Source organism: Muscardinus avellanarius, assembly GCF_963383645.1.
Source record: "Muscardinus avellanarius genome assembly, chromosome: 14".
Taxonomy (NCBI): domain Eukaryota; kingdom Metazoa; phylum Chordata; class Mammalia; order Rodentia; family Gliridae; genus Muscardinus; species Muscardinus avellanarius.
The window spans coordinates 82,490,115-82,506,729 of NC_137800.1; the positions used below are offsets into that span (position 1 = coordinate 82,490,115).

A 16,615-nucleotide genomic window follows, 5' to 3' on the forward strand; every position below is an offset into this window, starting at 1 on the left:
TCTACCTAACCTTTAAATATGAGGACTTTGAGAATTAGGCCTCAACATTTATAATTAGTAAATGAAAACTATGCATTGTTTCTATGTCACTAGGAACTGTATTTAACAAAATGTATATAAAGTCTATAGCAAGTTGATTTTAAAAAAGTAAAGTAATAAGAAACAGTACACTGAAGGCGCTCTATCCATCAAGCGCATACTCTTTAAATTTTAAATGTGATGAACAGAACAGAAATTGTAACTATGCCACAAAAATAAAACAAGATCAGTTATCACACATGCAGGGAATTCTGCCACAAAGCTATTATCGCTTATTTGTCAATTATTCCAATAAAATAACATCTTAAAACACCAGTGATGTTGATGGTTTAGCTTACCTTCAGTGTACTGAATGTTGTACACAACCTGCTTTAAAAGAGGAGACCATCCCTGCAGGCAGGCTCAAGAAGGAACAGACCCCTTTCGGCACTGACTACACCAAGGGCATGCTGCTGTGGCCTGCACACACACACCTAGGAAAACGTGAATATAAACAGCATTTATGCTGGCCATTTTATTTGAAGACCAAAATGAAGCCAAGTCTGCTAAAAACAAATCAACCACCCAGTATTACTACTCATTTTATAACAGATGCTTTTGTCTTTTATGTGAACTGCAACAATATACATTAGCACTGTAATTTTGTGCAGTCTTGGCAATTAAAACAATTCTACAGTGAAATTTCACATAAGACACAAAACAGATTAACTAACATTTCTAAAAGAAGTATCACCCTTGGTGTTAATTCAAATATATCATGCTTCCTTAAATTTGCTGGAGAAATATTTATAAGTTTATATACATTAATAATAAACTGCTGTGAAATTTCTTCAGTCTTTGTATTTAATTACTCAAACCCTTGGAGTTTCTTTATCTCGTTTAAATTTTTTCCTGGATGAAAGCATGCTGTAGGGCCTGGTTGATGCTAATTCGTTTAGCTGGGTCCAACATTAGGATCTGGTCCAACAAGTCCTTTAGCTGGTGTACTTTTTTACGTTGGTCTTCAGGAAGCCGCTGGCACCCAATCAAGTCAGCCAATAGGTCCTTAGTTGGATTAATGGTGCTCATGACAGTAACTTTCTCCTAAAAATAATTTTTACAATGGGGATCTCTAAATAAAGTTACTAAACATATATAAAACCAGTCTGTTTTTTGTCTATCAAAAATATTAAGAATATACACATAATATTTATATAAGTAATAATCAACTGCTCTTTAAAAATTTTTATATGGCATTCCCTATCCTCTATCTTAGAAAACTTAAATGGAAAAGACCCTTCAATTAATGAAGAATAACAATAAGCACTTACTGCCTAATCTGTACCATCCTATACCTACTATGAAGTGGCAAGAAACAGACATGTAAATAAGCTGAGAACAAGTGCTTTGACACAAAGTTAGTGGCACAGGATCTAATGGGGGGAAAACCATTACTTCAAGCTGGAGGTCTTAGAAAAGCTGATACAGAACAGATTGTTGAGGCTTGAATTATTTCCCCCTAGGAGATGAGGAGCCGAATAAGCTCAGAAGTCGGAACCAGTAAGGACTGGTGGAGAGAAGAGATCTGCTGAAGGCAGCAGATTCACACTGTGAATCCAGATCATGAACAGTGAATGCATAGCATCAAAAACTTAGTTTGTCCTTCTGAAGAATTCAAATATCTGATAGGTAACTGGGAGCCAACAGGGCTTTAAGCACTGAGAAGATAATAAGCAGATTTTTTGCTCCAGAAATATCACTTTAGCAACAGTACACCAGTAGAGTGGGAAGCCAAATCAATGAGTGGTCCAAGGGAGAGGTGATGAGGGCCGGACAATGACCAAGCACCCAACCAACTCACACTGGAGGAAGATTTTAAAATTACTTCATCTTTTTCAAAACCAATGCATTTATTCAGAAATTGGTCAACAGAAAAAAGTACATATCACTTAAAAAATATTCACAGCTCCATGTACCACCTAATACTCAATTCATTAATAATAAAATAATGCAGCATGCTTAAAACAGACTTACCCTCTCTGTTACTTTATCAACTTCTATGTACATAAAGTTGAGATTTTGATCAAAATGTTGGTCTTTGAATACACCTTTCCGGATCATCTATAAAACAAAACAGAAAAACTCAGGTTTTAACTATTATGAAATAGGTCCTGCTAAAGTTTAAATAAATAATAATTCTGACAAATAGTTTGATTCCAGAGTCCCTTGCTCTCAGAACCTTTAATAAACCATTACCATCAAGTTCCTCTTACAATATTCAATGCTAATCTAAATAACATTATGTGTGGGGGGGTGCTGGGGATTAAACTCAGGGGAATTCTACCTCTGAATCACACCCTCAGCCCTATTTTACTTTTTAGTTTGAAAACAGGGTCTCACTAGGTTGCTGAGAGTCTTGTTATGTTGTAAGGCTGTCCCTGAACTTGCCTTCCTCCTGTCTCACTTCCTCAAGGACTGGAATTACAAGCACACACTACCATGCCAGGCTAAATAACATTTTAAATAACCTGATCCACATCCTTTTTGTTCTATCTACCAAATAAAATTGCATTTCTTTTCTCTTCTGTCACTGAAAAAGTTCTCTATTCTCTCTTTTGACAACTCTCAGCTGATTAGAACCACTAATTTAATTAGCCAAAAAAAAAAAAAGAAAAAAGAAAGGAACTAAGGAATCATGGTAGATACCTAACAACCTCTAAAATCTGTTTTACAGCTATCCTGGTGTCAATAGTCCATTTGTCTCTAGACCTAAAGACCTGAAAAAATAAGGTCATGCTAATGTCCTACCTTATTTGGCATCTTTCCTTTGAGATCCATGGCGAGCTTCAACATATGGTTATTTGTTTTGCCAGGGAATAAAATTTTTCCAGTATAGAGTTCATATAAGGTACAACCTACAGACCACATATCTATACCATAGTCATAGCTTTTACCTATAACTGAAAACAAAATGCAAGATCTTAGTATATGTGCTGCCAAAAGCAAGTATGAAATGTAAAACTTACACATAAGGATTACAAGGACTACTATTAACTTTTTCCATTAATGAGAGACTAACAAAGCCTGGAGAATATAACCACAATCTGAATCCCTCAGTTTGGCAAATTAATTTCATGTTCTTTCCCACTAATTCATAACAAAGATTCTTAAATATAATAACCTTTAAAAATGGGAGTGTGGGAGAGGAATTGAAGGGTCAAAAGAAAACACATATTCTTTTTTCATTTCACCTTTAGTGGAGGCACTAATTAACCTCAACCAATGCAAAGGAGAAAAAACAAAGGTCCCGTACAATCCGTAAGCATGATAATCAGACCTTGAATAATCAAGAGCAGTCTTCTAAAGTCGAGGAATTCCACAAATGTTTGGCTACTCTTGCTCGACATGACCAAGACTCCTGTCACAACTACTTTCATTCCACCTGAGGAGGATGAACTTGCTATGGTTCCCTTCCTCATGAATGAGCAGCTGCTGAAGTGCGATGGAAAACAGTGCTTAGACATTAAATATACTGTTTCCACCACATTTATGGCCCAGGTCAAAGAAAACTATAAGAAACTTACTGATCTCAGGAGCACGATAAAATCTACTGACAAGATAAGGTGTTATGTCATTATCTGCAACATGTGAAGCCGACCCAAAATCACAAAGCTTTAAAATCGTTTTTGATTCATTAACCTGTAAAACATTTTCCAAGAAAATTTATGTCAGGAAAAATTAAGGCAAATAAAAATTGGCTTAAGAAGGCATATTAATCCTAATATTATGAACAAAAGCCATTGATTTGAAAATCCCTTTTCTATTCATTTTATGAATTAAAAGCCCTCAAATATTTTATTACAATTAGTAAAAAAAAAAAATTTCAGCAAGGAAACACAGGATAATACCAAATACACAAATTTAACAAACAGCATTTAAAAAAAGAGTGGGGTAGTAAGAGAAAATTTTCATTTCAACTTCTAGAAATCCTCCAAATACCTGAGTAAAGTCTAAAAGAACATGGAGACATCCATTAAAAGAGGAATTGGACTTAATCTTTCAGTTGCCAGAAAATTACAATGCCAATGAAAATTACAATGGCAATGAATAGTTCAGATTAGACTGAACTCAAAGTTTCTTAAGACATTATATCTGAAGCTGGTCTAGACTTTCCTAAATTTAGCTATCATTTCATGTTTTTAAAAAATTAAGTCCCTTAAAATATAAAGAAGGTATTAGTCAAGAAAATGTTAAATACATGTGGCGTAACTGATAAACATGAACTCCGTATTAGTCATTTGTTCTCGTTTCCCTTTAAATACTTCCACATACACAGTAACAGTGACATCTGCTGAGAAAGGCTGGAGCTGCTCCCATGACTGCTGCCACTCATGAGTCAGAAGCATGTTCAGGATTAACAAGTGAAGATAATTCATATTCCAGAGTCCCTTCCCCCCTTCAAAAGAGACACACAAATTCTGAGTTGGGACTTGAACTTGGCCTATTATTCCCACCCCAAAGAAACATAACACTTTAGCTCTAGGGACTTTCTAAAAGGATATCATGAAGCCTGGTCAGTTTTATAGATTAGACCACTGTAAATGATATCCACAGAATTAAGCTACAACAGAAATGATTGTTCTAAACTGCCGTATCAATTATCATTCTCTAGCAGGCATGGTGGCACATGCTTGTAATCCCAGTACTTGGGAGGCTGAGACAAGAGATTGCAGGTTCAAGGAGAGTCTCATCAACTTAAGAGACCCTGTTTCCCAATAAAAATAAAATAGGGCTGGAGGTGTAGCCCCTAGGTTCAATCCTCAGTGAGTCTGTCTGTCTGTCTGTCTGTCTGTCTGTCTGTCTGTCTCTCTCTCTCTCTCTCACTCACCTCAGGTAAATAAAGAAAAAGGACATCTTAAAATGGAAAAATTCTTCTAAAGCTCTAAGTATAAGCTAAATTTGGCTACTTAAGAATGCAGTTGAAATAACCAGAGAAAACTCCAGAACCATTTTAAAGTACAATCTATTGGTAGAAGTCCTGGTTGGCTAAAATACCTTACTTAAACACCCCAAGTATCCACACTTACGTGTGTGTGTGTATGTGTGGTACTGGGATGGAACTCAGGGGCATTCTACTTCCGAGCTACAATCCCAGTCCAATTTTTTATTCATTTTTAAACAGGGTCTTACTGAGTTGAAGAGGGCCTCACTGAGGCTGTTCATGAACCACGTTCTTCCTGTCTCTGCCTCCCAAATGCTGAGATTGCAAGCGTGTGCCACCATGCCCAGCCAAACTTGTGTCTTTTGACAATTGTTTGTGATCTAGAGACTGAACCTAGGGCCTCATGGCAGGCTAAACAAATGGCTCTACCATTAAGCGATCCCTTCATGTGAACTTTGGTTTGCAATATAACTTTGAATCCTCCTATGAAGACCGTGGTATTCTACTACACTGATGGCTGAAACCACAGACTAAAAGCTTTGGCTTTTCATTACCCAACATTAGCTCCATATATTCTCTAGGTCTATTTTATTTCTTCCTCAGGAAAAAGGAAAAACATGAAAAATCCATGTGAAAACCTATAGTTATAGCATTAATTCAACAACAACAAAAAAATGAGATGTCAAAAACAAGAGCTTTAAGATGGTGGCAAATACCTTATTCTTCAGCCTCCATGGTGGCTACACAAGTGTTCAATTCTACAATTCATTTATAAATGAATAATCCACCTATTACATCACTGTAATTACAGCAGCTTTAACCTCAAGTTATGATACAATATAACAAAATGTAAATTCAGACCAAACATGAAAACGAAATGTCTCATTATTAATTTGATAATCTGGAAGGAATTATTTTAAGATGTTAAAAAAGAAAAGTCTAAAGAACTAAAGGAGTTCTTAAACTTTAGTGATGTCACAATTTTAAAAATAATTAATTTTGTCATAGCTCCAAAGTTTCCAGTAAGGAATATCTTACATGTTTGGCTTTTCTTAAGGATTTCTCCTAGGCATCCATTGTAAGAGAGCTGATATAAGACAAACATAAAAAAAGAAAACAAAAAAGCAAACCATTTTACTGGCAGACGACTAGAATTATTCCAAGTTGTGAATATGCCTCAAACTGTGAACACACAGTACAGAGTGAAGAAATGGAGCTGAGGCATGCATTAACGCTGTGTGTGCATTAATCACACCAACATGTTTCCAAATGTCAAAAATGTTATATAAACATTATGCAACCTATATGTTGTTATGCAGAAGTCATTAAAATATTCTTGGGGGTTTGTGCATATTCTGAATCCATCAATGAAAGGGGAGGGGGGGGAGAAACAATGGCCCATTTTCTCTTTAAAAATAATGGAACAATGGCCCATTTTCTGTAAAATTTCATAGCCCAATTTCCAAAAAGGTACAAATTGGTGAAGGAATTCACAGTGAGTTATTAATACACTGAATTATGCTTTTAAGATGTTATTTCTGGAATAATAAAGTAATAGTCACATTGCCGATAAGGAGATGGATACACAAGGTGGCCAGGTTGTTTGACTTACCAGGATATTGTCTGGCTTGATATCTGCATGTAGAATATTGCATCTTTTAAGAAGTTTCAATGCCAGGAACAATTGCTGACTATAGGATCTTACAGCTTTAATATGAAGACCAACATCCTTACCATATTTTTTTAATACCTCTCGTAAATTCATACTTTTAAGAGAGAAAAAACAAAAACAAAGGGATTAAATATAAAATGGAAATGTAAAGACAAACCATTTCCAAGCACAAAGTAAAATAAAGTGCAAAATATAACTTGAAAATACTGTGTTCTGGAATCTGTCTCCCCCGTGCTTGGTAAAATTATTTTGAACTGAAATCAGAGCAAACTGTGTACACAATACAATTTCACTCTAAATTTCAACTTCCGACATAAATCGAAAGGAGCTAAGCACATTGGCACTTGCCCATCATCCCAGCAACTCAGGAATCTGAAGCAGAGGGTGGCAAGTTTGAGACCAGCCTGTGCAATTTAGCAAGACCATGTCTCAAATATGAAATAAAACAAAAGGGCTGGGAAGTAGTTCGGTGGTTAGGTACCTCTAGGATCAATCTCTAGCACCATATTCAAATTATAAGATAATAAGAGATACATGATAAAATGCCTATTTTGATTTAAGAATGGATTTACATTTGAAAGCCCAACAATGAAGTTATATTGTTGAAGATATAACTGTATTCTATTTCACCACCCCAATCTTTTCATTCTGGCTTAATGTCTTCTTTAAGTATTTAATTTTCAAAGACTCTGCTGACCTGCAGACTACATGAGATTAGTGCCTTGCATACAGTATATAGTCAACTAATATTTATATATTAATGATTGTCAAGAAGCTAACTCTCCACCCAAAACTAAAAAAAAAAACCAGAGCTGAATGGAAAATACTAATCTAACAGTCAGAAAATTTGTCGTAGCATTTAGAGTTTGGTAGAGAAGAAGTTCACTTTCAATTTAATGTACAGGTTTTGATATTACCTGAGAGGCTCAAATACAAGACAGAGATGCTGCTTGTGATAAAAGTGCCTGAAGAGTCGCAGACAATGAAATTTGTCATCAGGATCAGCATCGTTAAGTTTTTTCAAGAACTCTAATTCTTTTAAACCAGTTTTTTGCCTGCCATAAGAAAAAATTAGGTCAAAATTAAACATGTAGAATTCCCGAGTCTATCTATTAGGCTCAGTTTGATGCATCACAGGTGAGATGTGTGTCTTGATATAATATTTTTAAAAAAATGCAATCATGCTGATGACTGTTTTGATTCCTTTAAAAATGTAATAATAGATAGGTTTAGTGGCCCACAACCTGTAATCCCAGTAGTTGGGGGTCTGAGACAGGAGGATTGCAAGTTTGAAGCCAGCTGGAGCAACTTAGCAAGGCTCTCAGCAAGTTAACTAGATTCTGTTTCAAAATAAAAATAAACAATTAAATCAGTCTAGAGGTATAGTTCAGAGGCAGAACTCTTCTGGGTTCAATCCCCAGCATCACACACATAATGGATGTCTAAGTTTTAATACTAGGTTTCTTATGAAAATTTGATTATAGTTTGTCAATAAATTACATTTTAAAGTGAATGTGTACTGTACAGAATTTGGGACTTCATCAAAACAAAGAACTCTCTAAACCTAGGCCGATCGAAAGACATCAGTAAAAATACTCCAGTAATTCAAAGTCAATAAGTTGACTTTAACAGGAGCTCACTGCATGGTAGAGATTATGTACTAAAACATGTGGATGTAGCAATTACCTATTCTAGTTAAGTTAAAACCTAAGAGTTAAACAAGATATAAAAAAATTCCCATCATTTGCTAATAAACCATTTTCTTTCTATAGGCCACCCTATGTTCAGTGATAGTTAATCAACATGATCCCTTCACAGAAAGGATGGCAGAAGAGAAGCAACAGAGGGAAGAATCTACGTTTGTCCTGCACACACTGTAGGTACTGAAATGAATTGAGTACAACCAGCCCATGGTTCACATGTAACAAACATTTATAAATTAAAAATCCAGCCAAAAAGATATATGTCACTTTATAAAGGCAATACTTATTTTATATAGACTGTGCCACATTTTAAAAAGTGAAATTGAAAAATATGTTCATTTGTAAATATCAACTCTTTCTGTCTTCTGAACTTACATGAGCTCATTGTTTCTGATGATCTTTACAGCCACTTCTTGGTTGGCTCTTGCATTATCTCTAGCTCGTACAACATTACTGAATACACCTTGTCCAGTGTAGCCATACACATTGTAACGTTTATCTAGGACTTCACCTATGTTCACACCTAAAAAGCAAATTAAAAAATTATAAGTCTGAACATAACTAATATAACCATAAAGCAGGAAACATAGTATAATCACTTAAAAACTGTGTCAAATTTCTACTCTGTGGTTTCCTAAACACAATGGAGAACCGAAGCCGTGCTTCCACAGGCCATTTTTTCTGAATGTGACTAGAAATTGCATGTCCAGTTCAGATGACCAAAAGAAGAGTTTCTGTCGTCCTATCAACTGCTGACAATTTTAACATGAGCATGGAAGAAACATGCTCACTGCAGGGTTTTCAATTGTAGTCCTGCATGACAAATACTGCATGACTGGCACCCAAAGCTCCCTTTATGTAATTTTTTTGGTTTCAGATTGAGATGAGCAAGAGATGTAACTCTTCCTCCTTCAGAAGGATTATATCATGGCTGAAAATAACTGAACAGATTTAGGTTATACACAAAGTCTTTATCTCACCTCAGTCTGAGCTGCTTACTAGAATATAACAGAGGTTCATGGAACAGCTGGATTGTGCCATACTTTTTAAGTGATGACACTGTGGTGTGATTTTCAAAGCTTTCCAGCCGGTGACTAAATCAAGCAGCATGCTTTTACAAAGCGTCACAATAAATTTAATAAGAAATATGAACTTACGATAATAGCCTTCTGCATCAGTCCAGTTATCTCTCAGGTTGGGATTCTCTTTGAAATCTTTTCCAATGCCAGCAGCCCGAAGACGAGCACTCTGAAATTAAGGAGGCAACATGAGTTATTTACCCACTAGACATAAAAGCCACTTCCACAAAAAGGGCAAGCCAGCATTTCATTCCAAATTAATAACTACTATCATGTAAACAAAATACAGCCAAAACAACATTATTAAACTCTCAAATCACAATTAACACTAAGGAAAAAAACAGTATCTTTAAATGCTCTTGTGAACCTGAGTCATTATACACAAAAATTCAAAACCAGATCTGGTTTTCTTTAGCTGATGCCAGACACACTGGGTTAAAAACTGACTGGTATTCAGTTAAAAACCAGTCTCCAACTCTCACTCTCTCTTTTTTTGTGTGCAGCACTGGGAATTTAACCCAGCACCACACACACAAATTTAATTTAGTCCCTCAGAACTTTTTAATTTCGAAACAGAGTCTCACTAAGTTGCTGAGCCTTGAACCTTCAATCCCCCTTTGTCAAGCCTCCCTAGTATTGGGATTACAGGCTTGCGCTTTTATGTCTGGCTTACAGTGTCCAATTCTTGCCTAGCAATCTTCACAATTTCTTTCACTGTCTTGTGCATACCGACAAAATCTGTGCTCTTTTCATTTAGGCTTGTAATGTAGTGACATTCAATGGTTTCCCCAGCTGAGCCTATGAGAAATATTTATAAATACAAATATCAAGTACTTGGGAAGAATCTACTGCATATCTCTGATACCCAGACAATCCTTTCATACTGCTATAGTTTAGATTTTCATGATATGCTGCCTTGCCACAGATCCAAAGCAATTGGGCCAAGTGAGCATGGACTAAAATCTCCAAAACTATGAGCCAAAATAAACATTTTCTCTTTATAAGTTGACTATCTCAGATTTCCATCACAGTGACAGAAAGCCAACTAATATGGGTACATTGAAGCAAATAATGGTGGCAATACTTGAAAGTAGTTCAACATTCAAGCTTATTCTTTCTTAAACCCACTCAAGTTTAATATTCCCACTATAGTCTCTGTATTATCACAGACTACTTGAGCCAGTTATCAATGTCTTATTATATATTCTACCCCATTTTTATTTCCCTATTATGTTTATCTTCCTACTACTTACCATGTTCTCATATTTCTCATATCCTTTAAAATTTATATTAAAAATGGTCTCACACTTTTAAATGTGCTTATAGTTTAAGATTTTTCAATGTGGAATGTGGTGGCGCACGCGTATCCCCAGCATTTGGGAGGCTGAGAAAGGAGGATCGTGGTTTGAGGACAGCTTCAGCTACTTAGTGAGGCCCCTTGCAACTCAGTAAGACTGTTTCAAAATAAAGAATAAAAAATAGGGCTGGGGCTATAACTCTAGGTTCCAATCCCCAGTACTGCAAAAAAAAAAAAAAAAAAGGCACTGATAATGAATGCTATTAAGCACCAAATCCTGAAGTTCTCAATTGCCTACAACTCAAGTAACTAAGCGTTTAAGTCATTTGATGAAAGGCTTTCATGAAGCTCTCAAATTATTCTACTTTGTTTTAGCCCCGACATTAGCACTTAGTTTTACCTATATGTGTGCACACACACATATATATTTGCTATTATATATGCTAACTTCCCCCCATTGGATAGCTGATTTAAATTACTTACATCAAAATATGCAGCAAACATATCATCAGATTCTGTAAACATATCAGGTGCCAACAGCTTCTTCTGAGATGAACCTTAAAATGGGGATTAATATTTGAAAAATGAAGACACACAAAAGGGAAAGTCAGTTAATAATTCAAGCTTTTTCCCTTCAATAACACTAGTTTTCAAGTAATATCAAAACATAGAACCACTTTATCACACTTTATAAAATTATCTATTTTTTTAGAAAGACCTATTTACAGTTTCAGCCAGTTAAAGTGAGTGAGCTCACAGCTAAACAATTACTTTATATTAAAAAAAACAAAGTTCTCTTTAAAAGCAATTTGTACCTTAAATCCCAAAGTTATTTAAAGAGATATACAGATCAGTATCTATATACATTTCTTCCCTTAAAAAGTCCCATGGCAAGCTGGGCAAAAACCGAGTTTAAAAGTATAACAGCTTCAAGCATGTGAACATATTCCCACTTATAATAAGAAAAATGAAAATTGAAACTATGAGTAGTATTTCTCACTTATGATACTAGCTATAAATCCAAAAGTTAAACATTATTTTGCTAACAAGTGTCTGGGTATATTAGCATTCAGATGCTGTTTACTGGATGGCAAAATTGTAAGCTCTTATAATAGAACTGACAATATATAGCAGAAGCACATATTTGTCCAACTGTTCTTACCCAGCAATTCTACTTCTAGTAAACTACCCTAAAACACGGTAGCCGAGCATTAAAATGGTTGATGCTATTAAACTGGCCTTCAATGGATACTCAACAACTATATACAATTCAAATATTCTCTATTAAAAGATTGACTGAATAAACTATGAAATATACTTTAGAAAGGAATGAGGAAGATCATAATAATGTGGGTGTGGATTTAGTATGCTTTATGTATGCAGCCATAATACAAAGGGGGAGGTAAAGATTAAGATAAATTCTTAATAATTAAAATGAAAACAGATAATTCCTAAAAAGCAAAAGCAAATGGAAAAAACCCTAAACCAATTATGACTATACACACCTTAGAATGGGTCCTAAGGACATAAAGAACCACTGAAATTTCATGTTTCATTTGCAATAGGAATAAATCATACTCATGTTTGATATGTATAAAAGTTTGAATATAATACCCCATCAGTAATTGTATCATTAGTTACTAAGTTCTTCATTGTAAGAGAAAAAAAGAAATGTAAAACCAAATAAGTTACTACATAAAGACTGGGCCAAATCTACCCCACTGATGGTTTCCATATGGCCTGTTCTTACATTCTTTAAGGGATTATGAGATAAGAAAAAAAAAAGCAGGAAGAATATTTTGTAACAAATAAAAATGATCAAAATTTTCAATGTCTGCAAAGTTAAAAAAACACAGCATGTTCACTGATGTATTATCTGTGGCTAGTTCTATACCACAATAAGAGTTAATTATATAGAAAATAAAGTAAAAACAATGTGAAGACAAATTTTCTGGCTTCTGTCCTAGAAAGCATTATTACTTTGAGTTGATTCAAAAGGACATTAGAGCCAGGAAGATGGCGACCGAGAAAAGCGGGGCTTATGAGCCCCGCTAACAACCAATCTCCATTACCACAAAATCAGCGCCTTTCATAGCCCGAAAAAACCATCACCAGAGAAACAAAAAATCACCAGGCTCCAGAGAGAAAGTGGACTGAGAACAGAGCTCAGAGCCACAGAGGAGATACACCGGCCTCACGCCCGAGGACGCGGCAGCAGCGCCATATTGCCGGCAGCAGTGGCGAATTCACCGGACGGCTACAGCAAGCCGAGGTGAGCCGCTGCGGAACAGCCAGGAGGGATTTTTCAGCGCAGGGAACATCTAAAGCTCCCAGTGGCTGAGCTCAGCACACGCTGCAAGTTCTCAGAGTGGAATTCAAAACCAAGAAGAAATAAGCCAGCCTCACGGCCGAGGGCGTAGCAGCAGCGCCATATTGTCACCGGCGGCAGCAGCAGAGAATTCAACAAGTCCAGTACAGCTACATCTGCGAACTCAAGAACAGTGAGTCAAATTGCGGGCCACAGAGGAAAAATCCCAGTACTGTACTTCCTGGGACTTGACCCAGTGGGGGAGTGGCGGTAGCAGAGATATCACACCATAGGAGAACGTGCAACCTGGCATCCCCCATAGTTTAAAGCAGCCTCTATCGACTCCCTGGGTCGGAGACTCTGTGATACAACCCAGTAAAGGAATAGTGGGGTCTGAGATACTACAGACTCGAGATCCAGAGCACCTTAAGCGAAGTCATAGTGACCCAAGGGAAGAACCCAGAGAAGGCACAAACTTCCGAAATCATGGGAAAGAGGAATAACAATGGAGCAATGAATGCCCACAACCCCACAACATCAGAACCCGATAAAACAGAAAATCAGAGATTTCTAGAAGATCAAATCAGGAAAATAACTGTAGAAATGATAGAGGTACTTCGAAAAGAACTCAGAGAGAGCCAAAAAGAGATAAAGGATGCAATTAATGAAGTAAAGGCCTCAATTCAAAGCACAAACAACCGATTAGACCACATGGAGAACAGAATCTCGCTCTTAGAAGATGATCATTCAAAAAATGAATGCAGTTTCTAATCTAGAAAAAAATATCCAACAGCAGGAATCTGACATTGAAGAAATATGGGCCCATTTTAAGAGAGCTAACCTAAGAATAATTGGAATAGAGGAGGGAAAAGAAAGTGATACCAAAGGGATCAACAATCTCTTCAAGGAAGTAATAGCAGAAAATTTTCCAAATAGAGCAAGAGGTTGATACACAGATCCAGGAAACTTATAGAACTCCCGTTAGAGAGGATCGGAGAAGAGGATCCCCACGCCACATAATTGTCAAAATGACCAATGTGGAAGCCAAGCAGAGAATCTTAAAGGCAACAAAAACAAACGGCCAAGTGACATTCAGAGGCAAAGCAATTAGAATCACTCCAGACTTCCCAAACCAAGTCATGAGAGCCAGAAGGGCTTGGAGTAACATATTCCAAACTCTGAAAGAAAACAACTTCCAGCCAAAAATCTTCTACCCAGTAAAACTTTCTATCAAATTAGATGGAGAAATAAGAAGCTTCCATGACAAACAGAAACTGAAGGAATTTATGTCTTCAAAACCAGTGCTAGAGAAAATACTCAAAGAGATTAACTACAAAGAAGAAATAGGTAACACACACCAGAACCAGAGAAACAAGAGTTTCCATCCAACAGACAACTAGGATTGGTTATCTGTGGAGATTCATTATTTATGTTAGTCTTTTACCTATCTCTAAATGGTATTGTTTGCCTTTATTGTTGTTAATTTTTAGGATTTCTAGTTGGAATATTAATATACCTTCAGATATAGCATTTGGAAATATTTTATCCAATTCTATTAGTAACTTTTAACTCTGTTTACATTGTCTTTGGATATACAATATTTTTTTATTTTTTAGGGAGTTTGTATACTCTTCTGTTGCCTGTGCCATTGAAATCATATCCAAGAAATGACTGCCAATTTCAATGTTGTGAGGTTTTATGACCCAGATTTTCTTCTAAAAGTTTATAGTCTTAAGATTTATATTTAGGTCTTTTATCTATTTTGAGTTAATACTTGTATATGGGATTAGGTAAGGGTCCAATTTTATTCTTTTCCATTAATTATTATTTTTCAACAATATTTAGTTAAAAGATTATTATTTCCACCACCAAATGTTCGTGGAAACCTTGTCAAAAATAACTTGATAATATAGGGAAGAATTTAGCTCTAGGCTTGTATTTAACTCCAATGGTTTATATATCTGCCTTTAGAACAGTACTACACTGTTTCAATTATTGTAGCTTTATATGGTTTGAAATCAGAAAATATATATCTTCTAGCTTTGTTCTTTTTCAAGATTGTTTTGGGTATCTAGAATCCATATTCCATATTAGGATAGATTTTTTTCTGAAAAATAAATATATAAATATATGATAGTTTCACCTAAAAAATAGAAAAAAAAATATTCTCTGGTAAGAAAGAAAGCAAAAAGAAATATTGAAATGTTATCTTTAAGTCATCAAAAGCTTGGTATCAGACAAATGAAACTGTTATGTGAGATTATCATTTTTATTTTTGGATAAATTGCTAAAATACTAGATGTCAACCACTAAGCCAAGCATGGGAAGGAGGGGGATGGGGAGGGAATGGGGTGGGGATCGGGTGGGGGCTGACTGGGCGATGTGTGCATGTATGTCTACAAAAGTTTGTATCCCACTATGATGTATGAATACAGTGCACCAATTAAAAAAATTAATAATAATAATAAATAAATAATAAATAAATAAATAAAATTATTCTTTTAAAAAAAAAGGACATTAGAAACCTACTGAGAGCCAGGCATGGTGGCACATGCTTGTAATCCCAGTGCTTAGGAGGCTGAGACAGAAGGATCGTACAGGTTCAAAGCCAGCCTCAGCTACTTAGTGAGGCTCTCAGCAACTTAGTGAGACCCTGTTTCCAAATAGGTCTGGGAGTATAGCCCAGAGGTAGAAACGCCCCTGGGTTCCACCCCCAGTACTAACAAAAAAAAAAAAAAGAAAGAAAGATAAAAGAAACCTACTGAGGTGGACTCCCTCCATATTGTGGTTGAAGAGAAAATAATTTTAGCTTCAAAACTAAAATAACATCAGTAGAATCACTGAAACCTATTAAGTGGTACTAAAACATAAATTCCCACTTACTTGGTTTTCCCTCCCCCCTTTTCAGAAAAAAGTTACTCATCTTTCCCACCCCTGAAATCTGCCTTCTTTAAGCAAATAAAAAGATGCCATGACAAACTTCTACTTTTTATGCATCTAAAGTTTATTCCAACATTTGAGAAGATGTCATCTATTTTGAGAACCTATGTAATAAAAAAAAATCAAAAAGTCAAAATCCATGCCAGAAGTGGTGACGCATGCCTGTAATCCCAGTATTTAGAAGGCCGAAACAGGAGGAATGCAGGTTCAAGACCAGCCTCAGCAACTTTGTGAGGCCACCTACAACTTAGTGAGACTGTTTCAAAATAAAAAATAACAAAATAAAGGCCTCAGGATGTAGCTCTGAGACAGAACGGCTATGGATTCAAACCCCATTATGCCTCCTGCACCCAAAAATAAAAACCCATTATCTCTGGAAGTTGCTAGGGCACCAGCTATATTTTATTCTAAAAGTTGGTCAATAATGGAAAATAAACACACATTTATCTGCCTTTCTTATACAAACTATATTCCAGAATATTCAGAGTGGAAACTTCTTTCATAGAAGAAATCCAGTTATTAAAAAAAGATAAAAATAAGAAATTGCCATACTAGAATCCTCAATGAAATAATGGATTTAAGTAATGATTATCAAGGTCTAATGTTAAAATGATCAGATAGTAGAAGGGAAACTATATTGGATAGATGTGGTTTAA

At 35.8% G+C, this 16,615-nt stretch overlaps 1 protein-coding gene across 1 annotated transcript in view; it reads right to left on the reverse strand.

Moving 5' to 3' along the window:
* Positions 1-918: 918 nt before the first annotated feature.
* Positions 919-16,615, reverse strand: part of PRP4K (pre-mRNA processing factor kinase PRP4K) — a gene marked incomplete at its 3' end in the record, with an annotated part of 38,420 nt that continues 22,723 nt past the window's right edge. The window contains exons 7-15 of the mRNA XM_080710882.1: positions 11,195-11,268; positions 9,493-9,583; positions 8,711-8,858; positions 7,550-7,687; positions 6,573-6,726; positions 3,603-3,717; positions 2,827-2,978; positions 2,053-2,139; positions 919-1,122 (exon numbers count right to left, since the gene is read on the reverse strand). Of these exons, the coding sequence (XP_080567008.1) occupies positions 919-1,122; positions 2,053-2,139; positions 2,827-2,978; positions 3,603-3,717; positions 6,573-6,726; positions 7,550-7,687; positions 8,711-8,858; positions 9,493-9,583; positions 11,195-11,268 (1,163 nt within the window). The remainder of the gene's footprint in view (positions 1,123-2,052; positions 2,140-2,826; positions 2,979-3,602; positions 3,718-6,572; positions 6,727-7,549; positions 7,688-8,710; positions 8,859-9,492; positions 9,584-11,194; positions 11,269-16,615) is intronic.